We start from the raw sequence: 26219 nt of genomic DNA, 5'->3' as shown, positions 1-26219 counted from the left end.
GCAAGTTTATAATCTAATTTGAAAAACACAGTTCCAGGGAAGCACAGTCATTAAGTATTCCTACCCACACAGAGCCGGGAAAGTGAACCTTCATATGGAGTAGGATTTTCCAACAAGTAGTAGCATACATTACTGTCATTTGCACTAACATAATTTTTGGATGTTTCACAACTTGTTAAACCACAATTGTGGCATACCTAGGAATTCTGGAGAAGCATCTTCATGGAGTTAGGAGATATGTTTATTTTATTCCTAGGAGGTTTAAATTTCTGGKATTAATCAAATGTTATTCTGACTAGTCTTTTATCTGAACAAATTAATTAATATTTAAAGAGGTACTTTCCGCTGGGTACAGTTAAGATAAAAGCCCATTTTTGTTTTATTGTATTCCTGAGTATCTGCTTTGTGATGTAATGATGGAACTCAGATTCATCACGTTATTGCCCGTGAGGAGATAATTAAAGCTCCTGTGAAAAGCATCTGTACACGTTTAACTCATGAATTGTCTTCCTGAATTTGGTAGGATTATTCAAGTGATAAAAATTGAACACATCAATCTTTGTAAAAAATCAACGCAAAACTACGTTATTTGTTACAACTGTGTCTCAGGTCTATATATGGTAGTGTTAAAAGATACTTTTCCTCAGGCCAATGGTAGACATTGTTGAAGTCTCCCCAAAGGAAGGATGAGCCAATTTGTTTTTATCTGAACTTTTTGCAGTATCATATTGTCAAGAACATCTGAGAGATTAATTCGGCAAATTGCAGAAGTATGGCAAATTCCAATAGTACTGTCTGTACAAAACCCCCTGGAGAAGGAAGGAGATGGAAATGTATTCCATTAGCTACAAAAATCATGTTTCTGCTGTAGATCTCATCTGCGGTGTCAAATCAGAATTGGTTCTTGAGGAGCCTGCAATTAATACAAGAATTTCAGGGTAGATAGGGAACTGTAGAAAAAAAGTCCCTTKGTGAATAACCTGTATTATCAAGCTTATCACAAGTACATCCAAAAATTCTTGATAGACCAGAAATAATTTCTAAACCCCTCAAAATCAAACAGTAAACTACAGAGTAGCCTGTGAGATTCTTAGTTTCAAATAAATTAACTTGGAGAGGCAATCAGGGTTAATTCCACATGCCCAATGTCCTTAAGAAGATCGACAACTAARCATGGAAGTTTTTCAGAAAGTGGCAATTACAGTGGAAGAATGAGCAAGCAAAGCCCAGAGTACATTCTGGGCAGCTTACGTTAAATGAAGGATTAGCACAGTCGGTTCAATATAACGGAGGTTTATTTAATAGTTTGACCTGGCAAGTCTTTTTTCACCGTGGAACTTCCGCGGGCTTCCTGGGGCAGGAGAGCAACAGTAATCCCTGAAGGAGAAGAGAAGGGAGTGTTGAAAATTTTATGGAATGTTTCTGATGTCAGAATTGCTTTCCTATATGGTGAAACAAGCTTCTGTACAATTCTGGGTTTTGTTATGCATTTAAGATGGAAGAACAGGCTTTCAAAATGTTTCRTTTATTGATTGTCAGAAGAAACTTGACATTTAAATTTTAAAGATGCTCTGCAAACTCACTGCATCCACTGCTCCATGAGCAAGCAAATCCTGCCCGAATACTTTCCTTTACAAATCAGAGTGCCCAGGAGATGAATAGGGTTCGTTTATATTAGTTTTCAGTTTAATCTCTCTTCCTGCCAGATCTTTTATCTTCCACCAGGAGAGGAAAAAGAATAAATAAAGTATTCTACAGATGCAGCATATAAACAGAGCAAAGCCCCAAGGTGCTGAAGAGATTAATAGGCCCCGTTGTTGAATCAAACCACTCACTRCATTGAGCTGCTGGGGTTAAGCACACTCAGGTGGTGTTTACGCTGGCCATAAACAAATGAGACTGATTTGCCCTAGGGAATGGACCCCTACCCATCAGCTGGGCTGGGGGGGTGTTTGGCTCTCCTGGGGCTGCCTGCTCTCCCATTTTCCATCAGGAATCTGCTTTAGGCAACTTAGTAARTCAGCCATACCTTAGCTTCGGCTTTCCATGGTTTGTTTTCATTCACTCTGCGTGTAACAAGGTGAACGGTTGTTTGGAAAGTCTCAAGAGGAGCTTGATAAACTTCAGAGGGAATTAGGGTGCAAAAAACTCCTGGCCAGTGCYTTCCTAGTTAGCGCAGGTGTGCTTCCTCCGAGCGCCTGCTAAAAGAAGCTCAATATTCTGTTAAGATAAATTGCCATCAAGATCTTGCAGCTGAAGTGACTGTTGGTAAATCGTCAACAACTGGTGCTGATGGAAGTTGACTGCTGTGCAAATGTCCCTCTCCAGCGCTCCCATTTTGCTGTGTCAGTTTTCCTGTTTAAAAAGAAAGCTTTGTTCTCAGAAGGCTATTACTGGAATAAATATATTTTGAATAATTAAAAGATGCCGCGTTTATAGCCCAACTGGCATCACACCCCAGAGGACTTAGACTTGCTAAGGAATCTGCCAGAAAAGCACTAAATTAGTGGTTTATATCTTGGTGTGAAGTTTAGCAGCCTTCCACATTTGGGACATCTCATCTTCATTTTCAGGCAGACGTCTAGGTGACCTGCCAGGAACTGCAATGCACTTCTGATGAGCAACATGCACAGATACGTTGCCAAAATCTACAGCTAGCTCCTCGGTAATTTCCAGAAGTGTTTATAATTTTGAGCAGGGAGCATGAAAACAGCTGGTATTATTTAAAAGCTGAACAAATCTTTAAATTGGCTGACTCCGTAGCTGCACTGTTGCAACACACACCAAATGTCACCTCTCCTTGACTATTTCAGCCATGACTTTGGGGAGAATATATGACACCATGCTAGGAAAAAAAGAAGTCGGGATGTTTAATTTCCAACATGTTTCGTTTTTGACCTCTTTGAAAACTTGAAAATGTAATTCAGGCAGCAAAGGAGCTTGGCGTGTGAAGTATGTGAACTGACAACAGGGGTTTGATAGTACTGCCAGGGCTGCGTGTACCAGGAAATCTTCCTAGGAAATGAAGAGACCGAATACCGTATACTATCTCTAGAAAAAATGCAGACGCGGAATCCGCAGCAGAAACTTTCTCAAGTCTTACAGCAAAGAGCTGATTTGGCAGAGAGAGTCACGCTTCTACACCTGCTTGCAAGCTGGGTAGAGAGATATTCCAAACCGACTGTGAATTTCATTACAGCCCTTCCACCAGAGCCACTCATGGGTGTGGTGTTGTAATGGACTGCCAAACAGATGGGTTGTGAAATACACAGCCCATCTGTCTTTATCATGCTTGCTTCCTCTTTTATTAAAATGTTAATGAATATAGTTTTTATTTATTATGCCATGGCATGTGCAGCATCACTTTCCAGTAGACAAATGTGCAATCTGCATAACTGTGTGGGTTGACAGGAAGGTTTCTTTTGTTGAGAAGAAACTTCTTCCTGAAGTTCCTCTGAGGAAAACGAGCACAAAGAGCTCTGTACATTCAAAGTACATTTTCTCCCCTCTGCAGGGCTTTTAACAAACACCTCAATCTTTTTCCAACCTGAATTATTCCAACAGATTCTCCCTGGAAGGTTCACCTATCAAATCTTGACCCAAAGATGACCAGTGTCACTGTGAGTGGACTAACTCCAGCCCGAACCTACCAGTTTAGGGTGTGCGCTGTTAACCAGGTGGGAAAGGGCCAGTACAGCTCTGAGACCAGCAGGTACAGTAAAAGAAAATCCCTGTGTAGTAAAGGTGCAAGCAATGGAATAACCTAGGACTACTGTGAGAGAAATCTGCTGTTTTTTTGTTTTTTTGGGTTTTTTTTGAATAAATACAATAAAGTTATCTTTTACACAGTAATTGGGTAATGGAGCAGTTAGCTGTTACCCAGGCCTCTGGAGATTGCTCTGGAACTGTCTGTAATTGGTATTAATGGCAATTAGGAGATGCAGGATATCAACATACACTGGTAGAAAGGTGCCCTCATATTTCCAGAATATCAGCTGAGCAGAGTCTTGAAAGATAAGTGTATGTGCGACCTAAATATTTTTTCCTATTGTGTTAAGCCCCAGCAGCTAGCTCTGGAAGGAGCACAGCATTCACCCAATCATTGCAATGTCACTTCTGGAATTCACCCAGATGTGACATAGAAGGATGGCTTCATCAAATTTAGTTTCAAATGCATCCCCTTTCTTCTGTGAACCAAAGCTTGCTGTGAGCTTGAATTGCAGAACAGCTGAACTCTAAATGGCTTTTTCAAAATGTAGGCGCTTGATATGAAAAATATTGAAAGAAACAATTTGGGAAGAGTCACAGATACTGGACCTGAGCTCTAACTCATTCATGCTTGTAATCTTTTTAAAGAGTTGCAGCAGCCTGGGTGATTCAGAGAGAATAAGGTTACCTCAGCTGTCTGTCTTGTTGCTTGCTTAACTGATTTCCTATTATGTTGATTTGTTGTAACTATTTCATGCATGTCTTCAGCAGTTTGATCAGCATTATAGTTCTTTCTAGTCATCGGACTTTGATAAAYGGAAGTGGTTCACATGTAGTGGATACACAAAGTAGAAATGTTATCTATCATTTTCTTTCAACACCCACCTCCATCACATTCTTCTGTATTCAGGTTGATGCTACCTGAGGAGCCCCCCAGCGCCCCCCCTAAAAACATAGTGGCCAGYGGGCGCACTAATCAGTCGATCATGGTCCAGTGGCAGCCTCCTCCTGAAAGTGAACATAAYGGAGTTCTGCACGGATACGTCCTAAGGTAAGTTATTTGGTTCCTAACGTAGCAAACGCGGAGCTAGATTAATGTGCGCACAAGGGAATTCCTAATTTAGTGTGATTCAAGCATGTGCTAAAGGCTATTCCCAATTTTTATTTAATGTATTAATTATTATTTATAAATGTCATGGCTGCTCTGGTGTATTACAGATGAGAAAAGGCCTCTGTTTAAGTGGCTACAAAAATCCAGATATCTAAATTCTGGTCTGTCTACACGAGAGAGCCAGGAGGCCGGGAGCTCTTTTTTACTCTATTAGCTACTCTGAATGGGCTGCCTGTGTGGACTAGCTCCCTTTGGAGACTCCCCGTGTCCAGATAACCTCTTCTGTTTTCAAAAGGAAGTGAAGCACTGTATGCTAAAAGTGTTTACACGGGTTGGTACGATGCAGCTTATGGATTGCAGAAGTATATTTGCTTATTACAGTCTAAGCTTCCTGCTAGAAAGGTTAATTTTCTTACCGAAGACACCATGAACAAAGGGATCCTGCATTATTGAAGAACAAGAACAGCATCAGTAAACTTCAGTTTTGTGCCACACAGAATGGAGAGAGGGAATGACAGGTCAGGTACTTCATGGCAGACTTTGGTTTGGTTTTGAAAATCAGTCAGTTGAGTAAGATTCTTTCAGCCCCAGCTGTATTTATTAAAGAGAAGCAGATTCAGACAGGTAACTGGGAATCCTTAATATATCCAGTCTTTCTGCTTTCACAGGATTTATTTTGTTGGAAAGGGTGTTGCCACCCTGAGACTTTGCAGAGCACAAGCCTTTTCTAATCTCTTAGGAATCAGTTATTCACTCCTACCTAATCCAGCTGCAGGTTACTTGCTTACTTGGCTTTCTACATAGCCTGCTGTGCTAACAGCCAGCTAGGGCCTTGCCTTTAGTAAGGGAGATATTCTCTAAATTAGACTTTTTGTGGGGAAACTCCCAAGCATTGCACCACCCCTGACACCTCTCCAAGTGAKGGTTATACCCTGTTGTAGTCAGGCTGCTGACATTTTTAGTGTACTATGCTCCAGACCTACTGAAAGATAACTAAATGCTACAGTATAAATGCCATCACCCTGTTCGTGCTGTGCTCTCGCTTTTGCTGGTATGGGTGGAGTTGCTTTTGTGATGTTAGAGTGTTGGTGAGTTCCCAAAATAGTGCTGGAAAGTTCCTTCTCTCTGCAGGCAGAGCTGAAGTCTGTTAATCTCCCTGTCACCTGCACAGAGCCTATTACAGCGGCGTGCCGCTTGTGCAAGTACCTGCGGTCTTAAGAGCTGGACACAGTTTGAGAGCTGTGCCAGTCATCTGTGACAAGTGGGAAAAGATGCTTTTCTGCCCATGGCCAGAATCTTGTTATGAAATCTGGGTTCCCATTTACACAGGGTACAAGTGTTGTTTATACAGTTCTTTGCTTCAAAGCAGTCTACCGAATGATAGGATTAATTCCTTAGCTATTCCTAACGGCTCCTACTCTGTCTGGGCATGAACTCCTCTGAGCAAGTGGTCCCATAGCCTCCTGCTTTTGGCAATCTGTTCTGTTCTCTTTCTCCATATAACATTCTCAGTAATGTTTAACTTAAGCATTTTCTACCACAGCTATCAGCGTAATTGATCCCTATCCTCACTATAACATCACTTTCCATTTTAATAGAGAGTGATCATATTCATTATGGGCAATCTGTGAACATTTTTGATGTCTAAATGCTTTGTCTAGACTACAGAGCAGAGAAGGCATTTATTCGACAGGAATTTAAGTTTGTCATATAAAAGCACAACTGTCCCAGGTAATAAACCAAGCTGTTCTTCCAAGTCAAAATATGTGGTGACCRCAATATGTGCCCAGAAAAAGGGTATTACTACACTGCCTTTGTGTAGAATTTAGAGTATAGCAAGATCAAAACCGCAGTGCAGCCCAGAGACCCGATACTGAAGACATGCAGGATACTGAAATGATAGAACATCTGATCTTTAAAAGTGAAGGTGCACTGCACAAGTCATATAGAGTATACATCAAAGTCTATGGTGAGAAAAATCATGAAGACATGACATTTCTGAACTGGCCTTCTTCCCCTGCCCTTTTTCTCCCTGGCAGTGCTGCATTTAGAGGAGTGCCGTGCTAACAGCATAATAGATTAGCTCACAGGAGCTCTCCACACCTTGTCTGCTAGGTGTGACACAAAACAGCACTGCACAAAGAATTGACTTTGCCAACACTCATACAACCTTGACGAGAGCCAAAGGGAAAGAAAAGGTAGATAGTGCATTAAATAGCAAAAGAGAAAGACATTCAGTAAACTCAGCTGAAAGCTGATATTTCTTTGTGTTTCATAAATGGATTCACACTAAAGTAGCATTACAGATAAGAACTGAATTCTTTATTAGAAGACTTTACAACAGACTGTTGCCTAAGTACACGCAGAAGTTGTCTAGTTGTAGAAATGGTGCCAGTTTAACTTAGGTGATTTAAAATCACACTATAAGATATCAAAGAAGCTGTTCTGTGTCAATAAGCTTTTGGTGATTATTATCAAGCAAAGAATGAATAAGACTGCATAAAAGTTGTGTGATGAATAAAAATCCAAATGTTCCCATATTTGTCTTTTCATGAAATAGTAATGCCTCGTGCTCTTACTTGGTCTATGTTTTTTCTGATTTGTTGTGGATTAGCATACTGTAAGCATCCATTGTACCATCTTTCTAAAGGAAGAAAACCAAACAGTATTATTCACATTTGTAGGTTTGCGAGGTTTGTTTGTTTTCTATAATTTATTTCTTCTCCATAGTTTTTTGGCCTAAAGAGAAACATCAAACAGACTGTTTTCTGTACAGTTTTTACAAGGAAAAATGTATTCGGTTATTTTCCTTCTCACCTTGCAGCAGAAAGTTTTCAGGATATTTACCACTAATCCTTTTTTGGATTAGCCTTCCTCCTGGAATTTCCAGTTCTAGCCCTTCCTTCAACCTCAAATGTATTCAGGCCTTATTTTATTCATGCTGCGAAGTGAATCCTGGTGGAAGCCAGAGATGGCAGTGCCAGAGACGAGAAGGTCAACGCCCTCTGAGCTCTTCCTTTTCAGATTTCAGAGGTGAAGGAAAAAAGCATTTCTCAAACTGATTTACAGCAGCACCCTGATAAAAATCACATCTGGGCTATTTTTTGTACTAAATCACAACTTTTACTAGACAAGGCACATTTAAAAAGCTGTAATTTTTCTACAACCATAAAACAGGATAAAATACCAGTTTTGTTTAGCCCTGAGCATGTAAGCTCAGTGAGATCAGATTATAAATACTACAGCAGTCAAACAAGATACAGTCTTCTCAGGAGTTAGTCTATTGTTTCTGTGKKTTTTTTTTAATTATTATTATTATTCTTTGTATAATTCTGCTGTAAAAGTTTGGATATTGCCCCTTCAAAAAGGGAGCTATTTCGCTAGCCAGGATATTTGCTATAATTGATACTATCTAATTAACAGCAAATTTTTCTTCCCATATGGTAGGTATCGCCTGGCAGGGCTCCCCGGGGAATACCAGTATAAGAACATCACCAGTGCCGAAATTAACTACTGCTTAGTGAAAGACCTTATCATTTGGACCCAGTATGAAATCCAGGTGGCATCTTACAATGGAGCCGGGCTGGGAGCGTTCAGCAGACCTGTGACAGAGTACACTTTACAGGGAGGTGAGCAAATCAGAACAATGAATCCTATAAAATCACAGTTTATAGCACAGTTTCCTCGGGAGCAGATGCACTTTCTGATGGTCCCATCTAACACCCTTTGAAATGAACAGTCAGCTCAATCAAATCTCATGGAGGGCTTGGGGTATCAGAAGTAGGAAACACCTACAACTTTTCTAAAAGTCCATACCTATGCAGAGGCAAGAGAAGAGACTCTGTTACTGTCTCAGTTTTGGAAAAAACTGTGGCTGAATTCAAAACTTACCTGTTCTTGCTGACCCACAGGATAGCATGTTAGCACACATGTAGGTCAGAATCAACCACAGCAAAAAGAGATGCTGAAGAGAGCTGAGGTCCTGTGGGATGGATTGAAAGGATGTGTGATGGGCAGGGGCTGAGAGTGCTCTCGTAGGAGAGGCACAGAGAATATGGCAGGGATTGGCTCTGTGGTGGTCGGAGGCCATATATGCAATATAGGTCACAAACTCCAAGCACACCAGCTTCGTTAGTTCTGCCAATCACAAAATAGTTTGTTTTAGAAAAAGGGAACAAATAGGGCCTGTAGAGAGAGAAGATTCTGTAGCATTTCAGGAATGATACAGACTTTTGCAAGAGGAAGATAATTTTTATCTTTAAAGCCCTGATTTTTATGCTACGGCTCCTCCATACCTTTCTGGTAAGTGCTTTAAGAAGAGTATAAATTACATCAACAAAAGGATATGTAATTACATTTTATAACCAGCGTAAGGCATGTTTATGCCTCTAGATTGGTATAAAAATCCTTAGGATAATTAACTACTAGACCCTTAGAGCTTTCATATATTCCCATAATTACAGGATTGTGCTGAATTCTGAGTGCTGGACTGTACATGATCTCCACTTCATTGGTCATAAAACAAACTATTTTAAAAACTTAGAATTTTACAGTACATCAGCTAATTTATAATCAGTGAAGAATATGTAGTTGTTTGTTAATTATTGCTAGGAGTACCTTATAATGTGATTAGATACAGTTTGAGTTGTGAGGAGATCTTTAAAATGAGATCATTCACATGCAGCACTAATTAACCACAACAATTAAAGAAGGAAGCTGTGCGTATTCTGTCTTAAAACATCTAAAGCCTCACAGTTTAGAGAAGGCTAGACACACTCCACCTCTTTCTAGAAGTATTTATAGCAGACCTTGAAATGTTTTACTTATAGTCCCCTCCTTACAGCCAGGATTAATGTTTTGTATCCCACAAAAGACCAGATCTCTGCTGAGAAGTAGTTTGCACACAGAATTTGAATCTCTTTTGTGCATATGCTTGTAATTCATTACTTTGTTTATTTGGACATTTTTAAGCTGTCCTGGAACCTTAACCTTCCATCTATTAAGACTCAGGTTTCGACTTCACACTCCTTTTCTTTAACCCTGCAGTTGATTCTAATTTCCCTTGATATTACGTGCTGTTAATATCATCCTTTATTGATTGACTGTCTGTTGTCATTTATAAGGATATAAATCCCCTGTTATAAATTAAGTGCAAGTCAGTCCTGCATTCATATTAACAAGCAAGAAAGTTCAGAATGCAGGACAATCTGCAGTGGCCTGTTCATCTTTATATAATCCTTAACTGTTTGATGGTGGTTAGACATAGATGAAAAACTACTTATTTCTTATTTATTTTAAATCAATATTTGATAATAGTAGTGAATAATTACTTCATGGATGCTGTCATCTCCTAATGAATGCCTTGCTGGGGTTCTGTGCAAATCACCTAAGGCATACAGTCTGTTTTAAAAAGAGTTTGAAGCCTTTTTACATTCTGAGTTGAAAAGAAGGGAGGCTGGTTGATGTCAGTCTAATTTGAAACTAGATTAATATCAAGTCTCCATATGCAATGCACTGCTGTCCTAAGCCTTGCTCCTTTATCTTTCTTGTAGCTGGGAAATGGCTGGAAAAGCCAGTGGCAGTTTCTTGCTGTGGAATGTCCTTCCTAAACCAAACCAGCAGGAGTAAAAAATAGCCATGCGTAAAGCTGCCTTGTAAATCGTATTCTGATTTTAAAATGAGCTGAGATAAATGTCAAAGACACACACTCCCATCCATCCCCTTCCCCTACCGCCACCACCACCACCTCTATTTTGACATGCATTAAATGATTTGAGCTATGCTGGCAAGAACCTGTCTGTCTGCAGATGAAAAATACCTGAAATACCTCGTATTAATCAAGTGTGCTGTGCAGTCAAAGCCTGGCAGGAAAAGAACACTGGGAGCAGATCAACCCATTGGCAGGAGCAAATCAACACATTGGCACCTTTGTCATGATGAATATTGACTGGCTATATAAACTGTGGATTTATACCAGAACCCACTTCATTAATCCCTTATTAGTCCTCTGGTGTTGCTTTAGCTCACCGATAACTAATCAACTACTCAAAGCTCTTTGAAAATCACCCATTCCCAGCATGTAGCCAAACTTGCAAGATGCTGGAAGGTTTAACCTTGTAGAGAAACTGGCACATAATGTCAGTTAGATATAACATCAGGGAGACTTACTGGCAAGCACTGAACATCCTAGTACTAAGGTCAGACAGTTTGACTGTCTCTGAATCTTGAAAGTCTTTTCAGAGTGATGTTCAGCATAATGCTTTGATGCTGTGTATATATAGATCTTTCTTCATCAGAGCTTCTCCAGCTCTTCCTTACTTTGATGTTACTTTTTACAGAGATTTGTGCCAGCCTTCTGCATAGAGAGTTTTTACCTATATGAACAGTGTCCTACATGACTTTACATTGCCATATGAAAAACTGACGCTTTCCAATACCTCTTCATACAAGAGTAGCTCTGTGAGACGTATAAACGTGTTTCTGGATGGTGGTGATGTTCTCTTTTGTTCTGTACTATTGGACATATTTATCCTTTCCTGCAGGTCAGTTTGGGAGACAAGAATCTTCCATCCTTTGCCTTTAGTCTGTCCCTTCTATCTCACTAATATGAATAATTTTGAGCTTCTCTCTCTTTGAAAAACTGCTACCGCTCCTTAGATTTAGGCAAAGCAAAGTTTGTAAGCAGAGATAAAGCATTCATTAGTGTCCTTGCATTGGCATTAACGTGCTTTTGTGTCTACTTAGAGTGCTGTGTCTTTCTTTTGGCAGATAGCAGGAGAGTCCCAAAACCCAGTCTTATGTCCTGAAGTTCGTAGGTCTCAACATGTAGTTTATTATTGTGTTATTTTCCCTGTTGTGCTGTGCATGGACACCCTAAAAAGCTAGGAAAATTTGAGCAGAAGATTCACCAGACTAGGGAGTCTTGATGGTATGGAGACAAGGATAAAAACCAGATGCATCTGTTCAGGCAGCTCCAAAGGTCTTTGGGCAGTAGGAAGTGAAGCAGAGAGGTTCATAAGGCATGAGACTGAAGAGCTGGAAAAAATCATTAACTGTCGCTGTTAATTGAAAACTTCCTGATGTAAGCAGAAAATAATTTTGAAAAAGGAATCTTTGAATAATCAGTGTCCTCTACAGGCATTCAATTTTATCTAGGTGAAACACAAGATTTCCTTTAGTTTTCCCTTAGACTTACTTGCCAAAAACAACGTAAAGATGCTCATTCACTGCCTATGGAGAATTTATCTACAGCAGTGAAGCATCCATGGCCAGCTGCTCTCACTACTGAAGCAGGCTGCAGTTGTTGTGACTGGATTTTATAACTGTTAGTTTTATCACTGTTAGGTGTCATTTCCCCATTTCCCATCTACTGCCTTTTCTTTTTCTTTTTCTTTTTCTTTTTCTTTCTTTCCTTTTTTTTTTTTTTTTTTAATGCTTTCACAAAGGTGGCCTTGGCAGTGGTCTCACTGAAGCCCCTGGCCCCCAGCTCTTGCTGACATCAGAATTCAGGGAAAGCTGCAAAATCCTGCTTCCTAAAGAGATAAAATCTTGTCCTTATGAGAGGCACACGAGAAAGAAAAAAGGCTCTTCCCAGCTGCAGAAAGCAAACTCATCAGTTACTGCCAAATCTAACACTTCTGAGTTTCCAATATTGGCATATGTAGAATTGCAGAGTCCACTTTTTCTGTGCACCTGCTGCAGTTCAAAACACAGCAGAGGATGTCGGCCAGATGCATAAGGGAATAAGCTTCACAGTGAGAATCGTGCGCTTCCGAGGCAGAGCTCTTCCCCGGCTCCCACTGGGGCTGTGCAGCTTAGCTCCTCAAGCCAGTGCATTAAAGGAGCAGCTGAATCCTCACTTAGAGAAAAACCTGCAGTTCTCTGAGCCTGCTTTATTGAGACGTGGAAACTGGCATCTCAAAGGTCAGGAGCTGGGGAGGAGGATGAGGCAAGCCTTTGTTGAAGATCTATGTTTAAACCCGGTAGTCTGGCTGTCGGAAACTGTGCAGGTTTTACATGCTATTTGCACATAGATAGAGGCAGAATAATTACATGTACACATGCTTAACCTTAATGCCTTCTCTCAATTATCTTGTCGATGAAACCCTTTTAATGGCTTTTATCTAGAGTGCTTGCATGACCTTTCCTACTCGGGATGTTGGACGTTAACTTGCCAGCCAGGGAGCTGAGCTCTGACAGATTTGAGCCCAGTGAACATTACAGCGAGGAACGGTGGAGCGAGCAGTTGGTTTTGCCTGACCAATTTGATCTACAGTTCAGAAATGAGAGACAGATGTGACATAAAGTTTGAAATGGGACTCCAGTGTGAGATGTTTTAGGAATACTCACAAACACGATGAAGACCAGATTTAAAAAATGAGCGTGTAAATACTTAAGGATTACTTTCAAAACACCTTTTTGACATTGGTAGCTTCTGTATGGCTTGACAGCAAGAAACTTGTAGAAAGAGGGATGGATACCTACTGCTAAATAGTACATCCAATTAGGAAACCCTTTATGTGGCCAGCTGCAGCTTTAGCTAGTTGCTAAACATGATCTTGGGAAAGTATTTGAATTTTGAAATAACCAGAAGGTCAACTCTCTAAATATAGCATTTACCTTCTCTCAAATTTCATGTTTTTAAATGCAAAACTGGTCAGATACCTAAGGAAGTCTTTAATATCAGAACATAAAATAGATAATTTTGTACTGGCACTTCGAAGTAAATTTGAGGTTATAATGCCAATATTTTACTGATAAAAATATAAAAATGTATTATATTATGTCTTCTGCAGTATAATTAAGCTTATGCATGTTAGACAGACCACATTCTTTCCATCTTTTAAATGTATTCATTGAGATGCAGATGTTGATTTTTCAATAAAGTTGTCCAACGATGAATTTTAATATAATTCACGATTTCCAGCATTCTGAAGGGTTTATGTTTTCTGGTCATGATTTTTATCATTTGTCTTCTTATAGCAGGTACTCTTTGTGCTATAATGATTTATTCTTGTTTCAGAAAATTACCTACTAATGAAAGAAAAATATTTCACATTTTAAAAGAAATTAATAATGCGTTTGGTTATCCACGTTTCTAAAACTTTGGTAAACCTATCCTAAAATGCTTGTCTGGGCTCTTTTGAGGTGTGATGCAGTAAGGATTATAAATGCAGACTTGGGGCTTTCTGACACAGGGTTTTTTCCCCTGTTAAAAAATTGCAATATTTTCAATTGGACACTGTCCACATAGCTAAAAGGCTTATCAGATTCATAGGATAAAATCCTTGCCTTATCGAGATCCCTGGAAATTTGCTATTGATTTTAGAGCATCCATGGGATCCTCCACTATAGAAAATAATGCCCTCAGCAATGAAGGCAGCAGTGTGCATGTTAGTAAGTATTTTAGGGCCCTGATGAAGGCAGTAGGAATGTCCTGCTGGGAATGATGGTACTGCTAACTCTCAGGTAATGGGTCACCTGGGTGTGTTTCGTACGCTCTGTGAACAAAACACTTCCCATCACTGCCAAAGTTGCACATTTCTTTAGGCGTGGCTGTCCAGCAGCAGCTGCATTATGTATAGATTTTCCCTATAATTATTACATGTTAGAAAATCAACATAGCGCCTATAGATAGGCTTGTAATGTAGCAGTACAGCGGAAGGAAGAGGAATGAGTGGACAGGGGGATGATGCAAAGCTGATTTACCCTTCATGACAGAAGGAGATTAATCTACCAATGAGATCCAGTTGACTTTCTGATTAAAAAAAAAAAAAAAGTAACTCAGGGCCTTCTAATACAATTTTCTCCTACTATAGCAAATCTCTGGCAAATACAATATGAGAATATGCAAATGTACAGGAAAGTCTGAATTTTAATTTTACAAAATCTTCTCGTGTCAACCATAAATTGTATAAAGTATTGCACACCAAAGCAACTCTAAGTCCATCTTGTGGCTCTCATGATGAACAGATTTCATCAAAGAACATGAATAAGAAAAAAAATTTAGTAGGGGAATGTAGCCAAAGCAGCTCATTATGACTATATAATGACATTAATATATATGACTGTATATCAGGATGATTTGGTGAATCTCTTAACCACAAAAACTTTATGATGTCTACAGGTCATTGAGATAATATTTTAACCTTCCAAAAGCATACAGGGAATTATAATATATGGCAGCAAATAGGGCCCAGATTCTAATGAGAATTTAGAGTAGTATTAGATAAATTCTGTTTTTAGAACTCAATAATTATGTATAGTTCATAAATTGTGACATTGGGTCTTAGATGAGGGCAAAAGAATTCTGAATAACGTGCAGTTTCTGAGGTACAAAAAAAAATGTGCAGAGCTAAATTTTCAAGTCATGTAGTCATCGAGGAGTTTTAGGGACACAGTGCATGAGAGTGGAAGTTCTCATCTTTTCAGACCTGGTCTCTTTGTGGATTACTCCACTTATCTGTGTGACTGTTTCTAGGTTGTGGGTGTCTTTGACTGATGGACGCTGTCCTAACGCTGTTGTCCGCACTCTCATGATGGCTTCTGCACAGCTAAGAACAATGCTCCTTTCTATCTGTTTCAAAAAAACGTAKCTTTTGGTGGACAAAGGGGCATTTTTACATTTTGAATGTAAAATCTTGATTTCTTCCCCATAGAAAGACTCATCTTCCACAAGATTTTTGGAACTTTAAAAGCTTCTGACCTGTTTTGGAAAAGTGTGGAGCAAACCACCACTTCCTGGTGGGAATTACAGATACTTTTTAGAAACGTAGATCATTGGGGCTTCGCTAGAAATTTTCCCTTGGAAGAGGAAGCAATAAAGCTTTTCAAGCTTCAGAGAGACTTGTGGTTCATTCCTCTTTCACAGACTACAAATATACATGGTTGCCAATAGTAATATTTCTGAAGCTTTATTAAATTCATTTTTAGGATTCAAAGGATATTAGGCCTTTATGCTGAAATAATTTTTTCTGATTAAACTTACTATAAACTATAAACTGACTATTCATATTCCTTTCTCTGTGAACTACAAAAATGACATCCTAAAGCAATGAGTTCAAGAAACTGCCTGGAAGCTATTTTAAGAGACATTATGTTAACTGGCAAAATACTTTGGTATTATTTCTTTGTTTGAAGCCAGTATACCTCTGTGTTCCATTCTGTCTTTTGTATTGAAAAAAACATCTGTTTATTTAAATACTTGACATAAAGTGTTTTTACAGCCTCTAGTAGGTTTGAGGATATATTCGTTTAGAATGTGTATATTGAACCAATATACAGGAATGAGTATCATATCAGATAAAATGAGAATGTCTTCAATTTCCAAGAAAACTCTTTATTGGATATGACTGATCATAATTTTTTAAGCAGCAGTAAATAATAAACAGATGCTGTCGCCAGATTATAATTCACAATTAGATTTCTAATCGTGCAAACTTCATGTTTGCTTGTCTGTTCTGGGAAATTAAAGGACTCAAGAAATTTCGTGGTGAAACCGTTCGTTCTCTGTGCAGTCATGGATAATTGAGAGAAATGTGTCCACCTGTCATTACCTAGCTTCTATCTCAAGTCTAGATGAGAAACTCATCTGTGGCATAATAAGCTACAGAAATCATTTCATCCCCTCTCCTTAAACAAATCTCCAATACAAAATGGGAAATAACCCTATTACCTTTCTTTCCAGATCTTTGCTGGTTGCCATATCACAGGAAGTGCATCCTTTTCTCGAGGCTGGTATTTCTTTGTGACTCATGAGTAACAGGGAGTAGGTTCTGTGTTCATCTTTCTCTTCTGTCGCCTAATCCCGCCTTCCCTCTGTTTTATTTTGGTTGCCTCTTGGCTGCCCGGGAGCAGTGCCTACAGCTCCGCCGCAAAATGTGCAAGTGGAAGCCGTGAACTCCACAACCATTCAGTTCCTCTGGAACCCTCCACCCCAGCAGTTTATCAATGGTATTAACCAAGGATACAAGGTAAAGAGAAACAAGATCTCTGTAACTTCAAGTTTGCTTTATACAGTCTTGGTTTATAACAAAATTAATTTCAATCTCATAAGCTGTGCATCTCCAATGTGACTGTTCATTATCAGAGGTATATTAAAAGAGTAAAAAGAAGAGAAAACTGAGCTGTTGTTGCTCCTAACATAATGTTTGCCGATTTATGCAAGTCCTCACAGAGGAGAAGGAAATATGTCATGGGCTAGAAGTCCTAATCCCTTTGTCATTTACCTGGAGAGTTTCCAAAACACAAAAAGCAATTCGATATCAAACAGTTGGAAAGTCAGCACACGAGATATGTTGTTGTGCCATTGAAAATCAACCTTGAGAAGTCTATCGACTCTAACGCAAAATTCCCATTCATTTCATTAGGAACCAAGATGTCACACTAAATATTTGTCTTAACTTTCCCACTGTGATGATTTGGGAGAGAGAAGAATGTAAAATTTATTAATCGTGCTTGATGAGACAGAGTTAGCATGAATAGTCCCTGCTGATGGGGCAACTGGCAATATCTATTACCGTACGCAGAGCAGAGTGTGCTTAACAAAGCACTTGTTGGTACTTTGACCAGTGGAGTGTATGCTAAGAAGGTAGCTGGAGTGGTTTATTTCTGTCTCTCAGGAAGGATTGCTTAATAGAAATTCCTTCAATGGTTCATCAGTATGGACTTGATAATGGAAGGGCTTAAAAACATTCATAGAACAGAAGAGAAATCTTGTAGGAATCGCAGAGCAGCAAAGGGGAAGACAAGCATGTTTTATTAGCAGAGAGGAGGAAGCTTGGATTAGCCGTTGGAGGAGACAATGTTAGCTGGGCCGAAAGCAATGTGTAGTGCAGAAGGCAAGCTGTGGATTGTGGGGTTTTAGGTGGATTTTAGGCATTTCAGATGACGTGATCCTTATCTAAGAATGCTTCAAAGTGATGAGGAAACCGAGACGGAGAAGTGCATGCGTGTTTTTGTATTTTTGTCCAGATCTGTATATTTCTCATGCTGATAGATACAAAGAACAGTGGTTGTTTCAGAATCCCTCTGCCAAAGTAATATATACATGCAGATGTATAGCTGTCTGGTTTTCCCAGAGACAGACCCAGCTCTCAGGACAATGTGACTGATAGGGAATTTGGGCTGCAAGCATATGTCTGGAAACCTCAGTCCAGAAGTAGTAACTGAGTTCTGTTCAAACTCTGGAGAATAAAAACATTTTGGGGGCCCTGTGGACTCAAACTTATATTATTCCAGTGGAAGTCCAAACAGGGTGAGCTCAGTCAGATTTCCAAAAGCCATACTTTAGATTTTTACTCTTTGTTTTATTCAAACACAGAGAGTTTCAGTATAAAGGTCCCTATTTTGTTGCATAGCTACTTCTAATTTAAGTCTGAATTTCTTTAGCAATTGTACAAAATAGCTAAAATCATTATTTGTAGCTGTCAGTGGTCAGTGAAAACTGTTCTGAAATGATGAAAATTTCTCTTTACTTGGATTTCTTTAACTGCATTAGATTACGAGAGCTTTACCATTCCCGCTCCTCATGGGGATTTTGAATTGAATTATGAAGACTGTGTGAGAACATTTCTGTCACAGTTACTTCTACTGCATATTTTTTATATGATTTATAAATTACTTATAGTCAAAGTTAGGCCTTTGCTTTTCCAAAGGGTTAAACCCCTTCTGTCCTTTAGCTGACAGAAGTGTTCACCTTTATTTCCTGCAAGTTTTCTGAAGAATGCTCARTGAAGTATTCCTGAGAAAAAGAGAAGTACAGACCCTAGAAGTTATAAATGACAATTGTAATCCACAAAGGTGATTTAGAAAAGAAAATAAAACTTACTATTCCATCAACCATTATTCCATTTTTATCTTTTCTTTGAAATTTATTTGCATTTCAAGAAGTTGTAAAGTGCACTTTTTCAAATATGAAATACTCCTAACAAAATTACTCCTTATAGTCCTCTAACTGTGCTTTCTGATTATCAGAAACTACAGACAGTGGTTAAATGTGTCAAATATGGCTCATTAATTTCAGGCATCTATTCATGTTTATGAACCTGAAATCAATGCAAGTAGCATGATTTACAGAGATACTGAGTAAGGCCCAGAATTTTAACATGCTTGTATGAGTCACAGGATAAGGATTTTTGGACAAAACAGAAATTTCATAAGCACTTTAAAGCGTTAGATTCCTAACCCATTAAGATGATCTTAAAAATTGTTTTAAAATATCAGTCATTTGCCAGAAATCTAGGTACCTTCATCTAGGTACCTACATATAAGATACTCTACTTTAAAAAATATTAATTACCTAGAAAATCCACTGTGATGAATGAAATCTGGAAGAATTGGGCACATCTGACAAGCAGGCTACTTTTAATGCATGAGAATGTCTTCAGGAGTCTAATTTTTGGGACCTTGGTGTTGAAAATTGTAGTAATCATTTTTACAACAGTTTTCTATGCTTCTTGTAGTCCCAGAATCATGTGAATCATTCCCAGTATGGATATCATAAGACAATCAAACACTGTAATAATCTTAGCCTTTTAGGCAGGGTCAGGCAATGGGATATCAGGGATGTCTCCTCCCGCTACCCTCCCCAGGCAGTGGGATCTTTCAAGGAGCACCAAGGAAAGATAAAGCACGTCGCTCAGAGTAGCACTGGAATTTCCTTTCTTCCTTCATCCTCCTTTCAGAGGCAGAGATTGTCCGAGCCGGTCAGAGCAGCTCAGAAAGGAACAAAAGATTCGTACAAATAACTGCTCACAATAATTTTGGCATTGCTCAGTAGCAGACATTTGGAATTGCAGTACCACCGTGGTATCGGCATATCCCCCATCACAAGTATCATACACATCCCTTCAGTTAACGTAGTAGCAATGTTATACCCATCTGCTCAGTGTCAGAGCTGACAATAGTGTAACAGTATTGCTTGTTTTTTTCAATCAGATTCAGATGGTTTTGGCAGTCAAGCACACTTGGATTCCAGATAGGCGCAACGTCTAATGAGAGTTCATCAATGTTTAAATTTTCTAGCTTCTCGCATGGCCAGTGGATGCACCAGAGACCGTAACTATGGTCACCATTGCTCCGGATTTTCATGGTGTTCATAGTGGCTGCATCACCAACCTGAAGAAATTCACTACTTATTATACATCCGTTCTGTGTTTCACCACCCCTGGCGATGGACCACGAAGCACACCCCAGCTCCTGCGCACCCTTGAAGACAGTGAGTAGTCAGCACTGGTAGGGAGCTTTGCTGCTGGGAGATTGTTTGGCTGCCTATAAAGGCCAGAATTGTCAAATCGGGGCACTTAAAACAGGGACTTGGTTTCACAGTCGGGTTATCATATCCTGTCAAGTTACTTTGCGTCAGATGAGCCTGAGCAATTGTCTGTCGGTGATCTTTTAGCCTGTGGCAAGTGCAAGGCACTTAATATTTTTTTCATTATGGTCTAGGCCTAGATGAATTTTCTTAGATTTTTCAGAAGCTTGAATGCACCATATTCTGGTTCAGCTAACACACAATAAGTTGATTATGTCTTTTTGAACCGTTATGCTCTTAAATCCATTTTTAGGCATCCAAATGAATATGAATTGATCTGCTCAGGAACTGAGCATGAGAATGTCCTGTGGAGGTTGAGGACAGTGCTGAAGTTCAGTATTTCTGCAGATCAGGCCATTCYTGAAACTTAAATATTTAAATACTTATATGTGGATTGCGATGATTAATTTAAGATTGTTTCCTTCTGTTGTTCAGTATACTGAAAATATAGCTACATTATATTGCAAGCGTTTGTATAAAAATAAAAGAACTAAGATCAGAATAGCACAGTAACCTTTATTTTGCAAAACTGGAGTCAGATTTTTAGAATGAAATAAAATGAGCTTGATAGTTCAGTGTATGAATTATTTGCTGCACCACAGAATGTTCTGACCTCTGTGGTCCCTTGGAAGTGTTTGCCCAAGACACAGTTGGGACTAACAAGTCTAGCAGGTGTATGATACAGATAACAATTAAGTTGCAGTGATCCTCATAGCTAACTGCGTGTCCATAGTGATCTTGGCTCTGACCAGCGCTTCAGTCTTCTTTCTTTCACGGAGCATTGTAAACACTGCTTCCCATTTACAGATAAATCAGAATAAAAAGCGTCTAATACAGCCATTAAGGTATTGTTTTTAGAAATGCTACTTTGCCTTAATAGGGATCTTTCAGGTTAGTCAATGTTCCCGTAAAGAAAAATCTGATTATGGACTGCATTAATATTCATAGAAGTGAGGCTTAAAGTGCTAATCCAGTTGTTYGTGAGATACTTTTGAAAGAATATGAAGAAAATTAAGTACTTGTCCATGGATTTTCCTTTTGTAGTCCATCTCCTCCATATGCTAGACCTCTGCGGAAAAAGCAGATTCTAGACTTCAACCTTTTGACTGTTAGATCTCAGAGATAGCAATTTAACTRTCAGAAATCTATGATGTTAATATAACCTCATACATGTTTACTTAGGGTGAAAGCAAAAGCACGGAGGAAGGAGAAACATTGCATTGGGTTCATGTGTGCAAGTGTAACATTTTTGCCTGTTTTCCTAAGGAAATGAGAATTTCTGCAGTCATGGTTTGTAAATGTATTTGCCTGTCTGCCTTGATATCTATCTGTTGTTCTCCCTCCCTCCAACAGCATTTGAACCTGGTGGCTAATTTGGTGAAATTTCCTGAGGAGTAAGATGTCAAAGATATGAGACCCCTAAGGCTTAGTGAAGATTAGTGAGCTGGGTAGAGGAAAGAGACTCTGTTAGTATTTCTGCTGGGGGAAAGCCTGCAGCAATGAGCCTTTCATATTAGAGACCTTGTGGAAGGTAGGGGGTAAAATTCCATCACGAAACATGAAACTGTAGAAAGCCAAACTTCTATCTATTAAAACTTATTTCTGGGCGAGAATGTCTAGCTGTATGCTGCAAGGAGGTTCGCTAGCAGAGATGGGCAGGTTTTTTTTTTTTAATTTGAGATCCCTCAGAATTGCTTTCCCTTGCTTTTGTGATGACTAAGAAGATACTCATTAAGATAAGCGTAGTATAGTATAATGTATCTTTGCAGAGAACTCAGTGACTCTAGGTGGCTTTAGGATTTATGTGGTGGGGAAAAAAAGATCTGAAAGGACTGTCGTTCATGTTCGCAGGTGATAATTTGCTGCCTGGCTTTATAGGAAAGTCAGGTGTTTCTTTAAAACAAAAAAAGTGGTGCAAACCAATCTGTTTGCTGAAGAGCTGTAGGTCAAATATAATCTGACATCCAGTCAGAAGCCATGTGTCCTGGCTTGGTGCAACCTGCACCTGTTTTTCATTATGATGTTGAAACTGGCCTGCAATTGTGGGACCTAATGGGAGTAAAGCTTTGTGAGTATGAGGTTTGCGTGTCTGCAGGTAACCTGCTCCTGCCCAGTGTGCAATTGCTGTGCTCCGGTTAGGTATTCCTGAGCTYGCTACCAGATCAGCGGTTCTTTCCATAATTCTTTGACGACTAGATATCGCAGAATGGATTTGGAAGTTTTCCTCACTAGGATTGCAGAATTGCAAATGTGGTCGCAGTCAACCTACTGGCAGGCTTTTTTTTTTTTATCATAGCTGGAGGGGAATGAGAAACTGGACTAAAGTGAAGAGGAAACAAAATATGAAATTGCAGTGGAGAAATTGCCAACTGATGTCAGTGGAGCTGGAGGATACTCAGGCAGGGATCCAATGACAGAAGCACAGTGAATATAAAGTGAACAAAAACTCCTTTTTCCAGTACATCGATTGAAGACAGAACAGCAGTTGGATCAAAAATCAGTCAGGATGTCTTCCTTGAAGATAAAAATTGAAGGAGAATGTCATATTCTTGACAGTCATTCCGTTTTATACTCTTTCATTGCACACTAGGGAGCTGAAGTTTTTAAGAGCTCTTGAGCTACATCATAAAAATCCTTTAAAAGTTTCACACACTTGTATTCATTTTGCAGGAGATAGTTGCCATTATGTTGGACATTTTTAGAGATGTTTTGAAAGAGTTTGTCTAAGCACTGGCTCGGTAACTCCGACCTTGCACTGACCTTGCAGAGGCAAAAGACTCTTTGCAGATGAGCGTTCAGCTAGTGGCGTCGCAGAGCCAGGGCCTGGAAAATGAGCCTCTGTAGCAGCCCCGGTACACGCAGCATCATGTAGCCGAGGGAAAACAGCACGTGCAGCTGCTTCCAGGATTCAGCCAGCATGATTGTTCTAATTAGAYTAGATCAAGAAGAAAGACAGAGAACAAGTTGCATGCGAGTCTCCCGCTGCGTCTCTCTTTAGTTCTCGGCACAGTTAGGATGAGGACTGGATAAAATAATTTATGTGATGATAGCCTGAGCACTTCTTAACACCTTGCATTCTTTCCTCCCCCCTGCAGCTCTTACTGATGTTTCCAGCAGGCTTCCATTGGCCTTGGCGTAGTGTTTTCTTTCTTCAGCCCTAACCTTGCCATGTGAATCAGATCAAAAGTAAGTGGGGTTCTCCTGTTAACAGATTTCCTTTTCTGATTGCCAGAGCCAGGAGCTGTGGGACACCTGAGCTTTACTGAAATTCTGGACACATCTCTCAAGGTCAGCTGGCAAGAACCTGTAGAAAAAAATGGCATCATTACAGGTAAGTATCAGCTGTTATCCTTTTTTTTTTTTTTAAATGTATGTGTGGGGTGGAATGTATCATTGCAGTGAAAAAATGTTGGTATAATAGAGCATTTAGGGAGAACTGGCTACTGTGAGTGTTGGCTTCCTGCTTCCTCTTTAGGGTAATTGAAATGTCAGCTAGGGCGCGTTACAGAAAGTATGGGTCCAATTACCAGCAGCTCATGATTGTGGTCGGTGAAAAGGCAGTCTGTATTAGAAATCAGCTCCCCGTTGTGTCTCCAGTCTTGTTCAATCTTCTATGACCTCCACCAGTGTTACTAAATTTCTGAAACTTTGTGAGACGGTGTTTCGTCTTTGCCCCAAAGTTTGAGTTTTCCTATATTGACGTTAGAGCTGAAAAATCTGCATTGGCATTGCTAGGAGTTGCAGTCCAAGCCAACCCCCCAGATCAGCTGTACCCTTCATCTTTGATGGAGTGGTCCAGAGAGGGGCTCTGTGACAGAATTTGCATGTCATTATTTAATTTTGCAAAAACCATCACAACAGTACTGAGCTCTCTTGTTTCTTTTTGGATGAGCTTGCCATTTGACTGCTCCATGCTATTTATCTTTATATTTTATGTCAATGTGGATGCAACATCAGCTACTTCATTGTTTTTCATAAAGGAAACCATAAATAGTTGAGAAAAATCCTAGCTCTTGTCAACAGAGGCATACAGTTTTCAGACAGAAAAGTGTTACAACTGCACGGGACGGACGTTCCATGTAACAAAGGGCTTCAAAATTTCAAAGTGCAACAGAGCCCTCAAATTTTAAATTACTAGAGGTAAAATCGTAGTTTGGAAGGGAGAAGAAGATTTCACATGGACCAAAACTTTTTGTTTTGAGAGCATTGACATTGAAACATTGCATTTTTTTTAATTGTATTATAATTTGTAAAAAATGAGGAAAAAATTAAGGATAAAAAATCAGACTTTGCATTGAAGTGTTATATCAATGCAATATTGTGAAGCATTATAATTTTGACAGTGCTAATTATTGTAAGGAGACTTGCTTTTTTCAGTGTTTTTTCTGTGTATCTCTAATATGCACCATTTGTGCTTGTGTCTTCCATGCTGTTTATAGTGTATGTGGAACCCTTATGCAGATCATCTTATGCCTTTATACTATGGTAGCATTCCTGAAATATGAATTGATTTAAATGCCTTAAGAACAAAAACTAATGAYTTCTGAAAGCAGAGCAGTATTGATTCAGTGACGATGGCCAAAGCCTTCAAGCCTGAGTGCTTAAATTTAGGCACCTAAATCCAAATCTAGCTATCTAAGCAAGATGGTCTAATATTCATCCATGTTAAGCACCAGAATCTCTTAATATACAGGTAATTATTCAAGTGCAAAGTGTCTCTTTGGATGCATAATTTGAAGCATGAGGATTTGCCTRTTTTGGTTTGTGACAGGAACTTGAGAATGAGCTATAAAAACAATAGTCTTTAATATTCACTGTTTAAAGACAGTTAATTGTATATCTGAGTTCATCTGAAGTATAAAAATAAAATTTATAAAGAAATGTTTTAGCCTTATTATTTACAGCCRTAATATCATGTTTCATAAGCGCTGGGCACTTTGCCTGATTTAAATAATACTGTACTCTGTACTAAATTTCCCCAGTATTATGAATTGGAACTGGATTCTTCTTAGCTCCTGTTACAAACATTTCTGCTGTGTTAAGGTTTCCGCTAAAGAGTTGCCCTACATGAAAGTGGTTCCCTGAAGGAAACTCCATCCTGATATTGGGGAACATTTGCTGTATGAATACCTACTATTTTAATCTAGCCCACGACCTTTCTCTTGCCTCCACTATTTTAATACCAACCGTTAATATTCTGACCCAGTACCATRTGTAAAGCCTTCTAGGTTCCCTCAGTGTAAAAGGGGCTATACAAATATAAGATTAGAGGTAAGATACTGAATGCTTCAGTGTTGCTTTGACAGAAGCCCCTGATTAACACAGCAATTAGCAATCTGCCCTCTGCAAAGCCACTAACGATATGTTTAGTGTTGCAGAATTGCTCTGGTAGGAGCAAGCTGTCCCCGCCTTGGCTGAGCTGGAACCCAGTGGAGCAAGACCATGGGCTGGCTTATAATCAGGACAAATTGCCTTAAAAAGAAGGAATGCAAGCCACTCTATTGCTCATGAAGAAATACAGGTGTAAAAATGCCCAGCAAAGCTTGTGGGAAGGGAGTTTTTCCTTACTGGCGCACATYGCTTTTGGTCTAGAAGAAAACAAGAGCAAAGTTGTTCATGCCCCTGAGTAGCTCYGAGGTTTGTACAGGGAGATCTGAGCGCTTGGGAAGGCATTTCTTCATCGCTTCTGCTCATTGATATCGTTACTTTAACTTCTCGTTCCATGTCCCAGAATTAGAGGAGGGAAGCAGGGGGTGTTGCAGGCAGCCAGCCTGCTCGGGTGAATTGCCCATTACTCTTGCTGCGAATTTCAGCGTCGTCCTCTTTCTCTCCGTAAACTCTGATTTATGAGCACCTGGATGTAGACGGACAGTTTGTGATTGGGTGTACTGCTCTCTTGTAGAGAATTTACTCCAGATCAACAGAAAATTATTTCTGAAACTCCTCTGGTCATTAGTTTCTGTTAGGCAGCATTTTATGGAGAAGGTGTAGTGGCAGAGTGAAGGGGAAGGCTCTGCGGCACCTCTCCTGTTCTCACTCGCACYGAAGCCAGAGGAAACGCACTCTGCCCGGGCCTGCTGGACTTCC

The 26219-nt window shown here is 39.5% G+C and overlaps 1 protein-coding gene across 1 annotated transcript in view; it reads left to right on the top strand.

The window, feature by feature from the left end:
- The window catches only part of SDK1 (sidekick cell adhesion molecule 1), a 432311-nt gene that overhangs the window by 304254 nt on the left and 101838 nt on the right, over window positions 1-26219 (top strand). Inside the window, exons 16-21 of the mRNA XM_026083057.1 lie at window positions 3565-3712; window positions 4619-4759; window positions 8267-8448; window positions 16676-16791; window positions 19844-20036; window positions 23365-23463. Coding sequence (XP_025938842.1) covers window positions 3565-3712; window positions 4619-4759; window positions 8267-8448; window positions 16676-16791; window positions 19844-20036; window positions 23365-23463 — 879 coding nt within the window. The remainder of the gene's footprint in view (window positions 1-3564; window positions 3713-4618; window positions 4760-8266; window positions 8449-16675; window positions 16792-19843; window positions 20037-23364; window positions 23464-26219) is intronic.

Source organism: Apteryx rowi, unplaced genomic scaffold, assembly GCF_003343035.1.
Source record: "Apteryx rowi isolate R43461 unplaced genomic scaffold, aptRow1 scaffold_6, whole genome shotgun sequence".
NCBI lineage: Eukaryota > Metazoa > Chordata > Aves > Apterygiformes > Apterygidae > Apteryx > Apteryx rowi.
This window is presented reverse-complemented; position numbering and strand designations above follow the sequence as displayed.